Source organism: Lates calcarifer, linkage group LG17 (genome assembly GCF_001640805.2).
Source record: "Lates calcarifer isolate ASB-BC8 linkage group LG17, TLL_Latcal_v3, whole genome shotgun sequence".
Lineage (NCBI taxonomy): Eukaryota > Metazoa > Chordata > Actinopteri > Centropomidae > Lates > Lates calcarifer.
Window position 1 is genome coordinate 21,909,089 of NC_066849.1, and position 18,662 is coordinate 21,927,750.

The window sequence follows — 18,662 nt, forward strand, 5'->3', positions numbered from 1 at the left end:
ATTTTACAGCAGAATGAGTGCCTTTACTGCTGATACTTTTGGTATATTTTGAATGCACAACTTTCAGTTGTAATGGAGTATTGAAAAACTGCGGGACTTTTACTTACATTTGCCATCACTGGACTTGGGGTGTTTATTTTCATTTTCCCCTGGGTATCAAATTTAATCTTAACCTTTAGGCCTCCACACATCTAAAATATATTTGCCAGTAGGAAACAGTTTATATGAATTAGTATGTGTCATAATACTAATTCTGTGCATTTCTATTAAAGTTCACATTCAAGTGTAATTTCATCCCAACTTTCTGTATGACTTTAAATGTTTTCTTTAAAAAAAAGTACAGAACCATTTGTGGATAAAATGTTCCATTTATTTGTCAACTTATTTATTATTTACACATTAGCATCCAACTTTATCTGCCACAGACTTTCTATAATTACACTTTGTTCAAGGTAATATAACTTAAGAATATGAAAGGACTGTGGTTTTGTGTGTTTTTTGACTCTGGCCTACTGTAGCTGCCAGTCCACTGACCCACCACTGAATGAACCGAAATAACAGTATGATAAACATAAAGTCACAGGTGCGAACACACAAACACACCTTTAGAACATAAATACTTCTTTAGACTGAGTTGTGGTTGACCAAATATTTCTCTGAGAGTATAATTTACTGTGATACAGTAATGTGAGCAAAAAAACCCAAAAAGGATATAAATAAACATACAGTATGCTGTCAATATATACACAGGAAATGTAAAAACTCACTGATGACTCATTCTTTGTTGCAGCACCAATGATAGGTTTCCCCTGAAGAACCTACCACATAGAAGGAAAAGCTACAAAAATATGTAGTGTATCAAAAAATGGTTCATAAATTAGAAATGACCAAATCAACATAAGTACTTATACAACATAACAAATCTTGATGTAACCGGTACATACAACACAAAGGCAAAAATGACTAACTTGACATTAGCAACTATTCTAGAAAGCAAAATGAGCAGGTAGAGGTAGAGCACCATCTGTCAAGATGAACAGGTCCGACTGGGCAGGACCGAAGACAAACAATATTATGAAAACAATGTAAAATATAGCCTTTGATTGGAAAATGAAATATTTAAAGCAGTCACACATTATCCACATGCTATTGCACTCATATAAACCTTTAGTTAGACAGTGCTCCTATGTAGAGGCCTGGCACGCTCCTTCGGGTTTGGCCTCTGTGTAGGATGGTCTGGGTGTGTTTGGGGGTTGAGGGGAAGATGTGAGTTTTGGGGTTTGGACAGGCTACTGCTTTAGTGGGGCCCTACCCTGTGATCAGGGACTAATATGGGTCCATGTACAGCCAACCTAAGCACCGTTTGACTGGAAATAAAACAAATAAAACATATTTTACATATTTATTTGATAAATATTGGTATACACTGTTCTCCTTTGGCCTTTTGGGCCTGGATGTTCCACAGAGATTGAGTTCCTCCTCTTAGGTCTTCAGTTGGACATTTGGGCATTTGTTACTCTCACAAAGTCCCCTTAACACTCTCCAATGAACATGACAAACTTCCATGGACACTTGCTCCAGCTTGGTATTCAAGCTTTTCTTTGGTAGACAGCCATTTTTAAACAGCCTTGCATTAAAGTAGTTTATGTAAGTAGGTTACAGGATGGTGATGTTGGTGTCAGAGGAAGCAAACTGGGCCGATTTCTATATGTTGCAGAGTGTTGGGTTGTGATGTGGGAAATTCCTGTATGTCTACAATAGGTAGCTGACGACTGTCCTGAGTATGGAAGAAGAAACGTGACTGGTGCCAGCTGCCATCTTGGATCTGACAGAGGAAAAGTGAAGGAAGAGAAAATAATGAGAGACGAGTCAAATGGTTTGTATTCCAAATTGACAAAATACATCTCACACATATATATATATATATATATATATATATATATATTTAATTTTTTTATTATTTTTATTATTTTTTTTATATATATAATACATATATATTATGTATTTATATATATATATATACAGTTAGAAATCAACAAAACAATCAACAAAACAATACCTAGCAGAATGACCTCTCTGTCCTGTTTATTACCTTGCACTCATCTTGTAGCACATGTGGTTCAAGTAGTGTGTCTTTCTCAAACATCTGTTTGTTCCAGCCACGAAACCGAAGTGTGGTGTTTTCTTTGTGTATGGGTTGGGTGGAGGTGAAGCTGTCCATTGGGACATCAGGTGGATCATTTAGGCAGTGGAGTGTGATGCTGTGGCTGGCCTCAGTGCTTAATAAATGGAGAAATTTCATTTGGACTTTCCCTACACCAAACACCAACTGTAGGAGAGAGCACATAGAGTACTGTGATCAACCTGTCTATAGCCACGGTATGATAAAGACTTGCCTTTAAAATGATAACAGGAAAACATGGGAAGATACCATCCTTGGTTATTGGTTTCTTTTCATTAAAGCTTTAGTAAAAGTCAGGGTTCAAGAACCTTGAGGGCTGATAAGTTCAGTGTTACCTTATTAGAGGCCAGTGGATGTAAACAGGTTTGTCCCCCTGCAGTGAAGTTGCAGAAGACCCTGAAAGCGTCAGAAGTACAGCCCAGATTTGGATCAATCCAGAACCAATCTGAAAGAAGACAGAAGACAGAGGGAAAAAAGAACAAACAGAGCAAGACAAGTGTTTTATAATTAGTATATGTACACCTCTACATGTGCCTTAGGTTGTCTAACAAAAAAATCATGTTATGTTGACCAGTCTCTCACCATCTTTGAGCTTGTGTTGACAGTCCAGCAGGTCTTTACAGACGCGAGCCGGGTTCTCTCTTGTGCCCAGAGGCTTTTTGATGCTCTCTATCACGCTGCTCAGATAACGCAGAGTCTTCAGTATCTCTGTATTCTGGTCTGGCAGGCTCATCTCTGTGTTCTGGAAACTCTGGTTGAGAATGAGAAAGACAACACTGTTTAACTCTAAAATTATCTATTAAGTGCCTTCATTACATTTATAATACCAACAACAAGGGCAAGATATAATGGGTGAAGAATTTTGAAGTCTATTCATCTGCCCAACCATCCATCTGTCAACATATCTGCCATCCATCCAACAATCTACCCCTGCAGCCCTACATGCAGTAAACTGACTGTTATGTCTTACCTCGGTCCTGATGGCAGCATTAGGGTCTGATAAACTGTAGACTGCTGAGTCATCGTATATATGCCTCTGTGGATTCAAAACCAGCACATTCAGTTTAATGAAAAACATAACAGGTCCAGTTTCCTGTTCGTTATTAAACTGAAAGATTTTAATCCATAGGCTTGTTCGTTGGTCACAGAAATCACGGTAGTTTCAATACATGTTCAGTTTATAGAGAAAACTTTAATAGAATCAGACTACACTTTAACACTGGGAGAAAGCAGTAAAATGAGTCTTCCATCAATAAACCATCACATTCCCGACTTCAGTAGGGGGGAAGAATCACACATTCCACTCAGCATAAACACTATGGTTATCACATAATGTGTGTAAACAAAAAAGGCATCTGATATAGTCGTTTTTCTGGCTTCTTAGAATTGTTCAAACAGGAAAAGCTCACTCTGATAGCAAAAAGCTACACTTTATCCAGAGGTTAGGACAGATTAGATATGTGAGGGAGGTTTCGATCACAGCGCCAGAAAGGCTAATCATTTATCTCCACTGTTAATGCTACTGAACAAAATCACAAAGATTGTTTTTGCATGTTTTATCACTAAACCAGATGATCTGCTGGCTCATCTGTAGTTTAGCAAATAAGCAACAAAACTTCTTGCCCTGTCTGTAGCACATCCTGGTTTTGCTGCTGCCAATGAAATAGATACTTTACTCCCACCCTGTGAAAAGTCTGGCGACCGGGGCAGGCACAACTCTTGGGTTACAGGAGAGATGTAACAGGATTACTCTCCAGCCAGAATGAGATGAACACAGAACACAATGAGGATACTGGGTTTAATCAAATCTAAAACCTATTTTAAAAAATCAATAACCCAAGAGCTGGACAATTTTCCCTCCAATTTCATGGCACAAATCTCAAAAACAGGACGCCTGCCTTATACATCATCCTGTCTGCCTGTCTATGACTGACACGAAGCACTTACTGTTGGACCTGGAGCACCAGGGGGTCCCTAAGGTGGGAAGAAAGAAAAGTCACAGTGAAAAATGATCCTATTGTGGTTACGGTCAGTTCAATCTCTAGTCAATCATGTCTGTGTTAGTGGCTCTGTGAAGCTACATTACAGGGACACATATGAGTGTGCAACCAGAGACCAAGTACATTTAGACAGGAGCTGACTTAGTATTTTATAATGTATATATAGTGTACATATACATAGTCTGTCTGGACTTAGCTGATTTAAAAGCAAGCACATCCATAAATATTCACAATTTGAAATATCACAGAACGTACAGTTACAGTTACAGAGAATGAGTAGTATAAAGGTGAAATGTGATCATGAGGTTAACACTTACTCTGGGTCCTGGACTTCCCTGTGGCCCTTGAGGCCCCTGAAAGTGTAAGACACACACACAACACTTAATTAAAATGGTACGGTTGTGTGAATACTCCTTTGCCCTACCACATTACCAGCTTTAAAAAATAGCGTGTATTAGATAATTCATGTGCTGCATCACAGTGAGCAGAATGGGACAAAAAGAACAGGTACAGACTGCATCTTTCTCTGTGATGCTGGGTGGAGTAGAAGTGGGGTTCTTTCTGTGTATCACACTGTGTGCAGTCACCTACTGCCCCCTCTGGCTGACCAGGAATCTAACACTGTTCTAGAGTACTGTACCAGAGGCAGCTGGACTTCATTAAATCTGTTGGTGGGGTTTCAGGTAGTTCATGTGCATATATGTGAGAGTAAGCACATATTTAACATCATCAATGTCTGAGGAAAAGACCAGAATGAGGTCCCATTGTATACACAGTTTGTTTGTGTGTGTGTGGTGCTGTAAATTGCAGAGGGATTAAGGCTGAACTGAGAATCTTACTACAGTTTACATTACAGACCGGCAGCAGGGATATTGAAGTGCATATGTGGATTGCGCTGTGGTTTGCCATGCTAACATTTTGACAAGGCATTTCCTTTACAGTGTTTACACAAGAGGGTAGGAGAGTACTGTAAGGCCCCACAGCGAGCTCTGGGAGACACTGGGGAACGGCTATTTTTCACTATGACTCAGCCGGAGAGATCTGTTGTCACTCTGGGACAGTCATATAAACAGAACTACCACTGAACCCCAGCTAGCATTCATGCATCTTTAAACACAGCTTTTGTCATTTACAGCAGGTCTTTTTTTTTTTTTTAACACCAACAATCTGCTTTGAGGTGGCACCATGATAACAAGCCAAGCAATGCTTTCTCACATTCTAAGGAATTTGCAAGTCTGACTCTTCAATAGAGTGTAATCATGATATAATTACATGGTATATCAGCATGTAATCATGCGTACTGTAAATCATTATCATATCATCTTGACAGACTTTAGTTTTTTATTATAAGTTTGAATCAGATCTCACCATTTCACCATTGCTTCCTTTTGGACCCCTTGGCCCCTGTGGAAAAGAAATATAACAACTTGACATATTATACAGCATTGTATCCCACTCTCTACTTTACATAATCTTGTATTCCATTAACTAACAAACAGCTAATTTTATCATGTGATCATTACATAATTCACATTTTAGACACAAACAGAAACGTACAGGTTTCCCCATTGGGCCCATCATTCCTTCAGGGCCAACAGGTCCAGTGAATCCCTGAAACAAACCACAGAATTGAGGATGAATAAACAAGTCTATCTGAGTAGGTGGTTACAATATATCCCATATGTATCCCTCAAAACTTCAGGTGTCTTGGATTAATGTACTCTGCATTTCGCTCATATCTTCATTTGCTCTTGGTTACAAAACTGGACAGAAGTAAAGAGTCTGCACGTTTTAAGGGATCTTGTTGTCCTTTTCATATTACAATTTTGGGTCTGATTACCAGCAGTGCTGTGATGTACCTACTGGTTCTGTCTTTATTAAACTTACCAAAGTACCCATAGGGCCTTTGGGGCCAGGGAAGCCTCTAAATCCAAAATCACCATTTGGCCCCTGTTTGAAGGAAAAGGAGGTTTTGTTAGTTTAGAAATGTCATTATACAGGGACAATACACTCTTCTGCTATGTTTTATCTTTTCTGCTCAGTTCTCCTGTAGCTGTTTAGCTCCTGATTAGCTTCTCACGGTCTTACCTTTGGCCCTGGAAATCCTTGTAAACCGACCATCCCCAGATCTCCAGATTCCCCCTACAAGCAGAGAAGACATTTACATCACAGCAGTGGAGGAGCCTTGCCTTTTTCACAGGAACACTGGGACATTTATTACACATTTGCCAAATACATCAAAAAAGATATGCAAGTACGTCTGAGTGTAAGTTTTTTCATCATATTTTATATCCACAGGGATGGTCTACACGCAGAACACAGCCTTTAAAAATGTCTTTGTCCATTTCAAAAGAACTGGGGCACGCACACAAGGCTTATGTCTGGATCTAAAGTAGCCCCAAACCACATTCACACATCCTCCTAGACGAACACAGGTTAGGTGTCTGCACCCTGCTCTGTGTCTTAGGGATGTCTGTCGTCCAGGGTGGTAGACACTATGTTTGTACAGCCAGTCATCCACATCCTCTGGGCAGCTCCACTTTCGGCCCAGCGACTTTGGCCGAGAAACACTATTCACTGAAAAGTGTAAAGGGATCTGACCCAAGGGCCTGAGTCTGCTCTCTGTTTCACCAGCATCAATGGGGATAACTGGTAGAGGGAGGGGAGAGCAAGGGATTGAATGTTGTTTCTTTTTTTCTTCTTTTTGAGGAGTTACATAAGTAAAGTGGAGCACCTCTTTTTCAGGTCTCTGGAGCGTGAGGATCTTACATAACTTGGCCTTACCAGGCGCAATGTTTCCATTCCTGGTCTCGCCCACATAATTTGTTACTCCACTCGGGGTGGAAAAGAGTCAGACACACACATTTTTAACCCCACCAGATTGGCTACCTAAGCCCCTGGAGCTATATTTAGAGAAGTATTAAAGAAAAAAGAATTATAAAACCCCCTTTTAACAGGAATATTCCTAGGGATGGTATCAATTTAGGAGGAGCAATGTGGTGACCTGTGGTATTTTATGTGTGAAACACCCAACATTTGAATGAAAATTACAACAGGGTAGAACAGAGGTACAGAGCAGACCAGGTTTTACATAAAATATTCACATTAATGGAAGGATTTTTCACATGATTTATCTTGTCATGTATCTTAACCTGTTGGGACACTGAGCTTTCACATGAACAGTTCGCTTCTAGTTGATTTTTTAAAACTTACTTTACTTCATTCATGTTTGACATTGTAGAATGATTTACTGTAGTTAATACTGTGAATGATACTAACAGATCTGACCCTCATAAATGTGCTAATATCCCAATAAAATAACCCTGCTACAATGTCCACAACACTGCTGTTGTTTGACAGTTATCTCAGGCTATGGAAATAATAATTTTGTTTTAAATCACAATGTCTGTATACACTTACTGGTTGTCCTTTGAGTCCTGGGTCACCTTTCCTGCCCTGGTCACCAGTAGCGCCCTCCATGCCTTTGATTCCTGAGGCTCCCCTGTCACCCGGCAGACCAGGCTCCCCCTGAACCAACAAAGGTCAGGGATTAGAAATATTCATAAAACTGCTTCTTCATCAGAGGTGTTGTTCTCTCGTTCAGATATACAGTAACAATTTAAAATCAGGCCAATATATTCACCTTCTGACCAGGTGGTCCTCTGTCTCCAGGTAGTCCAGGAAGCCCAACCTCTCCCCTGAGACCTGGACGTCCAGCAGGTCCCTCATGTCCCACTGAGCCTCTTTGACCCTGCATATACACCAGAGTTGATGAAAATAAAATGTCATATCAAGAGTATGGCCATGTTTTTACTATGAAAAATCTTTTATAAGTGATTGTTTTAAATAAACTCCATAATTGTTTTTTGGAAATAGTTTTATGGACTGCGACCCAACAGATTGAGGCAAACTGGTTTTAAAGGCACTCTCAATCCTTGGCCCCACAAAAATAGGTGGAATGCATTTCTTCCTCATAAGACATTGGCAAAGAGGATTTCTAAATTGGGGCAGCTGTGGCTGTGGTTGCCCACCAATCAGAAGGTCAGGAGTTCGATCCCGGGCCCCTCCAGTCCACGTGCCGAAGTGCAAGATACTGAACCCCAAACTGCCTCCGATGTGTCTAAATGTGTGCGTATGTATTAGAGAGAGCACTTGAACAACAAGTGCTCTCTCAGCTGTGTGAATGTGACTTGTAGTATGAAGCGCTTTGAGTAGTCAATATGACTAGAAAAGCACTATATAAGTGCAGTCCATTTACCATTAGAACCTGTATATATGCTAATGTTTACAGCTCTTCTTTGCTGCCTTATAATTATTACTGCTACCAACCATTGAGCAGTAGAGCAGCATGAAACCATCAGCAACATCCTTGCATGTAACAATAGAAACTATTAGGCAATTTGTAGTCAGTGGGATAAAACATGCTAAACCAGTGGTATGGTCCTTTAACTAAGGGAAAAAAAAGCACAAACCTTAATGTCGTTTGGAAATGTGAAATTGTCATTTTAATAGAGGGGGTTAATTGCTTGATGTTGAATGCCTCTGTATGGTTACATACAGGGTATTAATTAATGTTTAAATCACAGCATTTGTTTCAATAAGTCCAGACACATTTCTAAATTAGTTGTACAGTCATAGCTGTAAACCACCGTGTTCAAGTCTGCTGGCCTCGCTTGGGTGATAATATTTCTTGACAGCGTGCTCCTGAAGTGTACCCATAAAACTGTCTGCCTGTCACTGAGTTGCTCTCTAACACCACAGACCACAGCGGTTTCCTGCTCCATCAGCAGTGTGGTGAGGCAGAGGGGAGTGACTTATATTGGAATAACAGACTGAGTAGGTCGTCGCCTCACATATGGCTTCTGTTCCTCGATCACCATGAGAATAAGTCAGGCACCAGGGTGAAATTACACTGCTGTAGGTTTGCTGTGTGTACCCCCAACCTGCAGGTGCTGGAGGGCTCTTGCATAAGGAAAAGCCACAGTCTGTTAGCTTAATAAGGTCTCTCAGACACTTAATTAAGATGGATCCATCAAACCCTCACACACATACATCCAGGGACACAGAGCTGGACAGAAGCCCCAAAACATCTATTGTGTCAGAACTGTTGTTGAAGTTTTATCAGGATCACCAAATTTGTATGCTATCCAAACCCTCTTCCCTGTTGACATGACACTGCTAGAGCCAGTGTAGCCAGTATAAAGGTAGTGCTTGTAGCTTGTTCATTGATATTTCAAATGTAGATGCCTGTTCCGTTGAATAGCTGAACCAAAAACAGGAGCCTCCGGCAGCAGCACCTGTGTGGTGTTTGAATTTTAATTCTAGTGAAGTGTTGTTATCAGTAAATGGCCTCTACTGCATTTCTTTCCTGTTGCTCACCACCATAATGCTGTCCAATAAAGCAGAAAAGCTCCAAACCTATGATTTTTAAAAACAATTCCCTCTTCACTGTGCGAATGCATCCAACTGGCAATGTGAATAGGAATGAATATGCAGCAGATGATAAGGAAAACACTGAATAAGAAAATAATTGACAATCATTATGGGAATAATGACTAACAAGGACAAAGAGGATAGGAGCTGTTCTGCAGGGACTTTGCTGCCTGCCAACAGAGGCAGAAGGAAGCCATATTACAATATCTTTCCCACTGTGGAAGTACTCTGTGTGAAACTGAAAACAGAGTTTCCTGCCGTCCTCTCCTGACAGCACTGGGTGCTTTGTAGGAAAAGAGCATCATTTAAAAAAGAAAACACAGAAGCAGACTGTTGGCTCAAGAAAATGTGCTATCTCCAAAAACATCTCAAATACAAGAAAAGGTCTTTTTTTATTATTTACAGCCAGAGTATTTTGTAAATTGTACAAAGTATTTTGTGTGATTTAAGAGCCATAAAATTATGGGACTCACTCTGCTAGTGAGAAACCATATCACTTCAGTCCAAGTGAAAAATATCAGTGGCCAAAATTAGACTTTTACACAACAATGTTATGTAAATGAAAGCCAGACAGAAAGGACTTGGCTTTCTAACTCTTGGCTGAAAAGGACAAATTCATGCATGAAATCTCAATCCACTCTGGCTGCACATTTATTTAAATAAACCCACTGTGTCGCCACCAGAACAGGCCAATCAAATCAAACAAGGCATTTAATGATTAGTCAATCTCAGCCACATGTCTGAGTCTTAAGACAACAGATGGTGACAGCTCGTGGAAAGCACTGGGCATTCAAAGCAGTGAGGGTAGTGAGGTCTATACAGTGTCTCCTGAACCACTCTGTAGTCTAGGTGATGAGGTTGTCAGCAGAAGCTGCTATTTGGACTTATAATTATTATAATTATAATTATCTTCAGTTAATAATACCTTCTTTAAGGGCATGCAAATCAACTAACTTAAGCTTAGTATCTGGTAAAATGCCAATTTTGCCCTTCAGCAGGCCAAATTCCAGAAAAAAAAGTGAGAACCATTACATTGTCAGGAAAAAGGTAACATTGCTCTCAAGGCACATTAATATTGTGGGGACTTTAGAAAGCACTCTGGATATATTCTGCAGAAAAACAAGATGAAGAGCTCTCAGATATCTCAGATGTCATTGTTTACCTGGCGTCCTGGTTTTCCTGGTAGTCCTGGTAACCCAGTCAGTCCTGGGGGACCGTTCGGCCCTGGGTAACCCCTCATTCCCACAAGTCCAGGTAAACCAATTGGCCCCTGGAAAAGGACAATGTCACAAAGGCTCAGTCTCAGCCTAGGGGCCACAGATTCACCATGAGCACTATCTCAAAACTCTTACTACCATACCAGGTTTTCAAGACCCTAATTTTTCCTCTGAAATCTCCACTCTAGAAAAAACAATGCATTCCTGCAGAACTCAGCCAAAAAAGTCTATTCTTCCTTCTTTTTCCTATCTTAGGAAAGTTTTAGTTTCTATTACAACTAGTCCTTGTTCTGAATATAATACTATTACTGCTGCCAGAAATACATCAAGCCATTTTCTGGCAAACACTCAAACATTATATCAAGTGGAGATGGAGACCAACAAAGCATTCTTTTAATTATATCCTTTATCCTTATTACCTCTGTTGCTCTGTTTTTTACACGATGTAGTGATAACCAGTTTGTTACCAAGTGCTCTTAATTGTACTGAACTGCTGCTGCTGTTTCTCTCTGAGTCATGCACTTAGTTGAGATGATGTGATACTCACTTCAATGCCAGGAGCTCCACTCAGCCCCCTTGCTCCTTTCTTTCCTGCTGCGCCCTGGATAAACACACGTATGAAGAATAAAACATACGTAGGAATTCACAAAAACACACAAGAGCTCACTCGCCTCTCGTTAAGGAGCAGAAAGTTTGAAAACCATGACCCACATGAGCCTTACGAAGAACCAAGTTCAAAACTTGTCTTTATACTTGATACAGTCCATACAGGGAAAGAAATATACAAAGGTGTTTGAGTGAAATATGAGGGATAATACTAACACAAGAAACATTATGTTTTTAATGATAGTACATGACAGAATATATCATCATGCTTAATAACACAAATTTCAGAAACTTAATTCATATTTACATGTGTCAAAAAGTTAAATGTTAAAGAAACAAACAGTGTATAGTAAGTGCAAATCAAATAGAAAACTCAGTCTATCCTTTGAAACCATCCTTTTACTTTTAATATATTCTCTCAGCCTTGATATAGTAAGTTATGTATCTAAAGTCCTAGAGAGATATCCCTCAAGGAATGCCTTACCAAAGCTGTTAATGTGAAACAGGAACAGGGCAGATCCTTAAAGTTTCCAGTGTTTCCTGGCACGCTGTTTAGTTATTGATGTTCCTAAACTGATGGGTCTATATGTTGCTTGTGAAGGTATTGCTCAAACTCAGTTTAAGTTCAAGCCAAGTGCAATAAATTAGCTGATATACTCCCATAGTATTTGAACTGGTTATATAATCACTCTTGCATACAAGCTGTTTCACATGTGGAAGAAAGTCAGTAGTATCTGGAAACCTGTGAACACTTCACTATTTAAAAAGCTATGTGGAACTTGATCAAGGAGGCTCAAAGTTGTTTCACAGGGGACATGGAAATTATGTAATCAGAAGGCCTCTGACAAGGTTGAGGACTCAAAAAAACTTGACAGATAAGAGAGAAAAAGCTGTCAGTACAGGAATGTCTGTTTTACCAAAAGATATCTATTTGCTAGCCAGCTGCTCAAAATGGAGGATACAAGATATTTAAGGATCAAATAACAAAAGAAAAGTGTCTTTAATAAACATCAATAGAAAAATTGATAATTTAGGAGTAGAATCATGCTTTCAGGGTGGCCATGAAAACTTACTGTGTTTCTGTAGTTGCTTTCTGAACCACATTTTGTGGTTCAAAGCCTATTTCTACCATTGTATCTGGTACGAGGTGAGCTGAATTTAGTTTTTTTCTTTTGCTAAAACACAGTCAAACAGCTAAAAGTCTTTGTATTTGCTTACTCATCTGTGACAAGTGAAAAAGTAAAAATGGTGCTTTGCCCAAACTCTGTGGTTGGTCTTATTCTGGCAGCAAACAGAAGGATTTTTCTTTCTTTTCCACAGCATCAGGTACAAACCCAGCCCAACCAAACCCAACCTGCTGGCAGTGGCTGAACAAGGTTGTGTTAATAGGAATAAAAACCTCTAATTAGTACAAAAAGTGCAGTCTGGAAGAAGAAATATTCTGATGCTAAAACTATTGTTTGCAGGGAGGAGACATTTTATCAAACTCTTTACTTAATACATGAGTGACAACATGTACACTTTGATTTTCCCTTATGATTTGATGATTTGCATGGACTCACCAGAGCTCCTATCTCTCCTTTTGGGCCTGGTTCTCCTGGGAGGCCTGGTGATCCCTGAACAACACCAGAAATGCATGTTTTTCAGAAAAACAACATACATGTAACTGCTGATTGGAGACATACTAGCCAAATGACATATATCTACTGTGCTTCTTAATAAGAGACTGTATGTTGTGCAGGCCAAAATGTCTTCTTAGCTCCTAATCTAATAGGAAGAATCCCATGTGGAATACATTCACATTCTTAAATGATCAGATCATTTAAATCAGAAGATGAAATCTTCTTCTTGTGTCAAAAGATATTTACATATTTAGTCTCTCTACTGATAAGGCCCCCCGAACAGCACAATTTTGTGTTTTGTCCTTTCCAACACTTTCAATCATTTTACATCACTGTTTATAGTTGTCACCATGTGTACAAAACCACTGGTATGGTGATTTAAAGTAAACAAATTTGGCAAAAATACAATGTACTATAGATACTATACACTGACATTTACTGACTTACCGGTGGGCCTTGTGGTCCCACAGCCCCACGAGGTCCAATGATACCAATATGGCCCTGAAACGCAATTATAATATATAAGTATATTTTTCTCACCTCTTCTAGTGCTGAGATGCCAAACAAGCAAATGTCATTCTCCCATTCTTTACTGTATGTCCACATACAGTAAAGGAACCAGCTCAATTATAAGCTCTAAAACATAAAAACAATATACAGTAGTTTGTAAGCCAAGTTCTAATGTATACTGTTAAAAGAGGCCACAGGAGGCTCTTACTTTACAGGATCTATAAATTCTGCACTCTGATGAATTGCAGTGAAAGCCAAGCGTGACCTATTAGAGCATTTCATAGAAGTCTGGGGAATGATGACACAACTGCCAAACTAAATAGTAGTTTTTATGACTTTAAACCTAAGTTGGAGCTGGAAATGGGTCGAGGATAATTTCTAGTGATGCTCTCCAGGACTGTACATACAACAGTTACACAACTGTTACGAAACAGTTTGAGCCATACTATGACATACAATACTTAATGACTAAAATGTGTCCATAGCACAATGCATTAAATGCACATTTACTGTCATCCAGTACACCAGAGGGATGCTTAAAAAGTCACTCTACATGGGGGGAATTTGAAGAAGGTCTTGAGGGAGTATGGCACAATCCAAGTGTTTTGAAAAAGCATGGTTGGATCTTGTTATAATGAAGGGATAAGAGGACATGTGGTAACACATCAAAACAGTGTAGTGTTCCTTTTGTATTTGCCTTTTCAAAATCACCACATTTGTAGAGGCTTTTGCAGCCTTACATAAACACCAAATGGTCAAATTGGAGTAAAACATATTCCAGCTTGGTTGAAATGTGTATGTGTGTGTGTTTGAAAGCAAAGAATCCTGTGGCCTGTCTGGCATGAAGTGACAAAAACACCAGATTTCCCCGGCCTTATTCCTGGGAATTAGGTAATCCTCTCCGACATGTGTGGTCTGCCTTTATTTGAGCAGAGCAGTGTTTCAGTGGAGCACAAAAGAGAATGAACAACAATCAAACAGACAAGCACCCTGAGTGGTGGCTGTGTGGTATGTCTGATGTTGATTTAATGGTTTTGTCTACCTGATACCCTTCATCCCCTGGCTCTCCACGCTCTCCTCGTTCTCCTGGGGGCCCCTGTGTAGACACAAATGCACACACATGAACGCACATACTGTATATGCATGGCTTAATTTTTACCCACAATGCTTCAATTGAGCAGGGCAGCTACTTAAAGATAGAGTCACTTCTCAGGCTAACTCACACAAACCTTATTCTATAAATGTGACCTGTGAGACTGGGTCTTTACTGGAATCAAATGGAGAGGCCTAATTTCACCTTGAACCTTCCTTTTCAGTCAATCTTGGACAGGGCTGTAGCAAGACAGAGGCTGTCATTGTGCTGCTCATGCTGTGTTCTACAATACTGTGCCAACTTGATAATCCAATACTATCCATATGGCAGGTTGCTATCTATACCTGTGCAGGCATCCAGTAACCCTGATTGTTCATGCCATGTAGGCCTGTCTAAGTGGTCACATCCTGTGCTGGGAAATGTGTCTTGATGTGGTAAGAGTCATGGTACTGTATCACTGAGCTTTCCAAAGCTGTTAAGACTCTTTGATGTGTTCTGATCCTCTTTTGATATTAGTCTAAGAATGACTTTGTTTTCTTGGGTTCTGTGGGATATGCAGAATCCTTGAGGTAACTTAGGGTGAATAACGGACCTCAGTGGCACTCTTGTCTTTGTCCAAAATGTTTTGTATAGTTTCATACTAATGATGCTTGTGATGGCTTTGCCCATTAATCATTTGTGTTCAACACATTGTTGTGATGAAACCTCTATTTCAATATGGGTCATTTTAACAACACAAACCAAGCTAAGCTTAAGCTTTACCCTAATGTGTAAAACCCTTGTTAAACCTTTTCTGTAAATGCGCAGCCTGTATTGAACAGAAAAGATCTCAGCCACACAGGTTGATAATTAGGGTCTATATGCATGACAGATTTAAAAACAGAAACACTGATACATTATTGTCAGACAAAAAAATGAGTGTACTTGGTGCTAAAATCAAGAGTTGATTAGGATTAACTTTTACTTCCAGCATCAATCCGGTATTTAAACAGCTTGGACTTAAATAGAGCGAGGAGTGTTAGGGATCAGAAAGGAGAGTTTTAAGGAAAGCAAGACCTACTGGTTCACCTAAGGGCCCTGGCGGTCCTGGGGTCTTATTGTCCTCGCCTGGGTAACCCTGGAATGTAGCAAACAAACAAATGATCACATATACATGCATGCAGACACAACATTTTTCTTATCAGTTGGCACATAGAGGCACTTTGCATAAACCCACCAGGTAAAAGTAGTGAAATTATTCTATTTCAAACAGTAGTTCAGGTATCATTTTACCTTTTCACCTTTAGGCCCTGGTGGTCCAATGGGCCCAGGCTTGCCAGGGTGACCCTAACACAGAAAAAAAGAAAGCTGATTATCATAGTTAGAGAAGCCGCCATACTTGTACTGGCTACAGCATGTTTCTCAGAGAAACATGAGTTCCACTGTGAAGGCTGTCAGCATATTAATCAGAGCTGCTGATATAAACACAGTTCCTTGTAGAGAGGCTCTTACATTCTGTCACTTGAGGATTTAGGTTTTGGCACAGATACAGAAATCACTCGGCAGCCAGACTCAAGTGTGAAGGAGTCTGAGAAGCTTTATACACATGCACATACACATTCACAAAAACAAAATGAACTTGAGGTGCCCTGTTAAAGTTATGCAACCTAAACCCACTATTGTTGGCATTGACCAGGCTGTGGAAAAACGAGCCTGAAGACTTCATCGTGTTCAATTCCACCTCGTCTTTGCTCTTTTAGTTATTTGTGTAGTACTGTACTTTTAAAGGTTTTTTCCCCTGCTATTTTGTTTTCATTGGATAATCAACAGTGAGGAGTAATGGGAAATATGAGAATGGCAGGAATGATGTGAAATGTCCTCCCTCAGACTCTAACTCAAGATGTCTCGCATGCTACAAGGCTACCAGGGGAGGTGAGTTACCTTGATCGAAATTACATTCAACAGTTATGTGGAGCTGAGATCTGTAGCTAAAGCACTTATGAAGTTTGTAAAGGCAGGATTAAGTTTGATGGATAATCCCAGAACAGCTCTTTAAAGGCCAACCCATGCTCTTGATTTTAGGGGAATCTGGGTTTTTGCTACAATAGGCTTCCAGTGACTGTCAGCATAGTGGCATGTGCTGACCCAGTAACATCCACCTTTTTTGTTTTCATATGTTGTGTAAGTATATTATATATCTTTGCAAATAGCTGTCATAAAAACACAGGTAGGAAAAACTCACTGTGTATCCCGCCAGTCCTGGGTGTCCTTCTATCCCCATGACGCCAGGCCGACCCTGGAAGCAATGCAGAAAATGCACACAAAATAAGACTGTGAATCAGTCCTAGTGCTGTTTGTTTTGCTTTTTTCCCCTCTGGTTCAGCTAAATATAACTTTGGCCTCTAACAGACACACATGTGAATTGAATCCTGTGAATTGTTTTATGACGGAGAAGTAAATCTTTTCCCCACAGCTATCACAACATAGTTTTAGTGGTTCTACTGAGAAGAGAGCTGCCTTTCTCTATAAAGAAGAAAAGAACGGATCCCTTCCTCTTGGCTTTTTCCTGTCTTTTCTTGCTCACTCCCAGGCCTGGAACAAAGAAGGGCATTCAATACTTTGCTCTATTTTTAGTTTTAACACTCAAGAAACACTCAGAAAATCTGATATAGCTTTTTGTCATAACATACAACTGGAACCCTCCGAATTTAGAATTTAAAATGGAGATTCGTTAATGTGCTACTAAATAATATTAAGTATAAAGAATGCCCCAAAACAGAATTAAAAATTAAGTATATTACATTAACTATGTTTCCTCAAGTACTCTCCTCAAGTCCTGAGGCACAATATTAAATAAATTAACTTTTTTTTTGTATTAAACTTTCACATTCTGAGACAAGGCTGGACGAGAGAAAGAATGAGAACTAACTGGTGAGCCTCGAGTTCCTCTGGCACCTTTGAGCCCCGGCTCGCCCGGCTGGCCAATGTCTCCTCGTGTGCCAATCTCACCAGCAAGACCTGGAGGACCTCTCTCCCCCTGCAAAGATAGAAAATGTCATTAGGGGGTGAGAAACAACAACACAAACAAAAAGCAGTATGGAGATGATCCTTTAAGTGGAAAGTCACTACTCAATGCTGTGTGACAGCAGGAAGTATCCATTCCACTGAATTGTTCTTTAGCAAGGAAACAAATCCACACCAAGCTGTTTGTCTTTAATGCTGGTTCCAGTTACTTGTTTTTGTCCTCTGAACTGGGGTCAACACCTTGAAATTTGACCCAAATGAATCACTCAGTGTTTCTCAAACCACTTACAGGCTTGGCCAATACTTCCTGCTTTCTCACTATGGGGAAACTTACTGTATTGAAAAAGTGGAGGTTAACAGGGTCCTTACCTTTTTTCCATTCCGCCCTCTGTTCCCTGGGGGCCCTGGTTTTCCTTCTGGCCCCTGTAACAGAAGATTCAGTAAATGATTATCATCATATATTCAGGGCCATTGATAACTGCAACTTTAAACACCATCCAATGAGTTTCCTCAGCTTTGTGACTTTAAACTGACACCCTGTATTGGATCCCCATGACTTAAAAACACCAACCTGCAGATCCCAATACTGCAGCGTCTTATCAGTGGGCAACTTTGAGTGCCGAGATTAATAGCTTGCAGCCCACAGTGTTATTCAAAACTTTTGGCAGATTTGTCAGCTTACATTTTTGTAAATTGAGCAATACTGCTTTCCTACAGAGCTTTGTATGTGTGTCCTGGAGCTCTCTCTCTTCCTGACACCAGGAATCTTCCTGCCCTTCAACACTCATGACTAGATCTGGATCTTTATCTCAAAACAAACAAGCACTTAAAGGAGACTTTGACTGACAGCTATCAGACAGTGGTAAACATCCACAATCTGTAGTACCTTTAAGTGACCCTGTGGAAAAAAGGTCTTTGTTGAAGAGAAGGGTGACCCCTACTGGGATACAAGGGCATTAGCTGGTTAAGAGGATTCTGATAATCAGCTTTGTCAGT

At 39.9% G+C, this 18,662-nt stretch overlaps 1 protein-coding gene across 2 annotated transcripts in view; it reads right to left on the reverse strand.

Moving 5' to 3' along the window:
* Nucleotides 1-348: 348 nt before the first annotated feature.
* Nucleotides 349-18,662, reverse strand: part of LOC108895295 (collagen alpha-1(XXIV) chain) — an 84,618-nt gene continuing 66,304 nt past the window's right edge. For both annotated transcript variants that reach the window (XM_051077319.1, XM_018694023.2), the window contains 23 exons: nucleotides 18,036-18,089; nucleotides 17,572-17,679; nucleotides 16,885-16,938; nucleotides 15,936-15,989; nucleotides 15,724-15,780; nucleotides 14,613-14,666; nucleotides 13,508-13,561; nucleotides 13,001-13,054; nucleotides 11,380-11,433; nucleotides 10,778-10,885; nucleotides 7,826-7,933; nucleotides 7,603-7,710; nucleotides 6,271-6,324; nucleotides 6,070-6,132; nucleotides 5,740-5,793; nucleotides 5,551-5,586; nucleotides 4,500-4,535; nucleotides 4,130-4,156; nucleotides 3,153-3,218; nucleotides 2,765-2,933; nucleotides 2,518-2,627; nucleotides 2,093-2,329; nucleotides 349-1,825 (listed from right to left, as the gene is read on the reverse strand). In XM_051077319.1, the coding sequence (XP_050933276.1) occupies nucleotides 1,679-1,825; nucleotides 2,093-2,329; nucleotides 2,518-2,627; nucleotides 2,765-2,933; nucleotides 3,153-3,218; nucleotides 4,130-4,156; nucleotides 4,500-4,535; nucleotides 5,551-5,586; nucleotides 5,740-5,793; nucleotides 6,070-6,132; nucleotides 6,271-6,324; nucleotides 7,603-7,710; nucleotides 7,826-7,933; nucleotides 10,778-10,885; nucleotides 11,380-11,433; nucleotides 13,001-13,054; nucleotides 13,508-13,561; nucleotides 14,613-14,666; nucleotides 15,724-15,780; nucleotides 15,936-15,989; nucleotides 16,885-16,938; nucleotides 17,572-17,679; nucleotides 18,036-18,089 (1,866 nt within the window). In that variant the 3' untranslated portion in view covers nucleotides 349-1,678. The remainder of the gene's footprint in view (nucleotides 1,826-2,092; nucleotides 2,330-2,517; nucleotides 2,628-2,764; nucleotides 2,934-3,152; nucleotides 3,219-4,129; nucleotides 4,157-4,499; nucleotides 4,536-5,550; nucleotides 5,587-5,739; nucleotides 5,794-6,069; nucleotides 6,133-6,270; nucleotides 6,325-7,602; nucleotides 7,711-7,825; nucleotides 7,934-10,777; nucleotides 10,886-11,379; nucleotides 11,434-13,000; nucleotides 13,055-13,507; nucleotides 13,562-14,612; nucleotides 14,667-15,723; nucleotides 15,781-15,935; nucleotides 15,990-16,884; nucleotides 16,939-17,571; nucleotides 17,680-18,035; nucleotides 18,090-18,662) is intronic.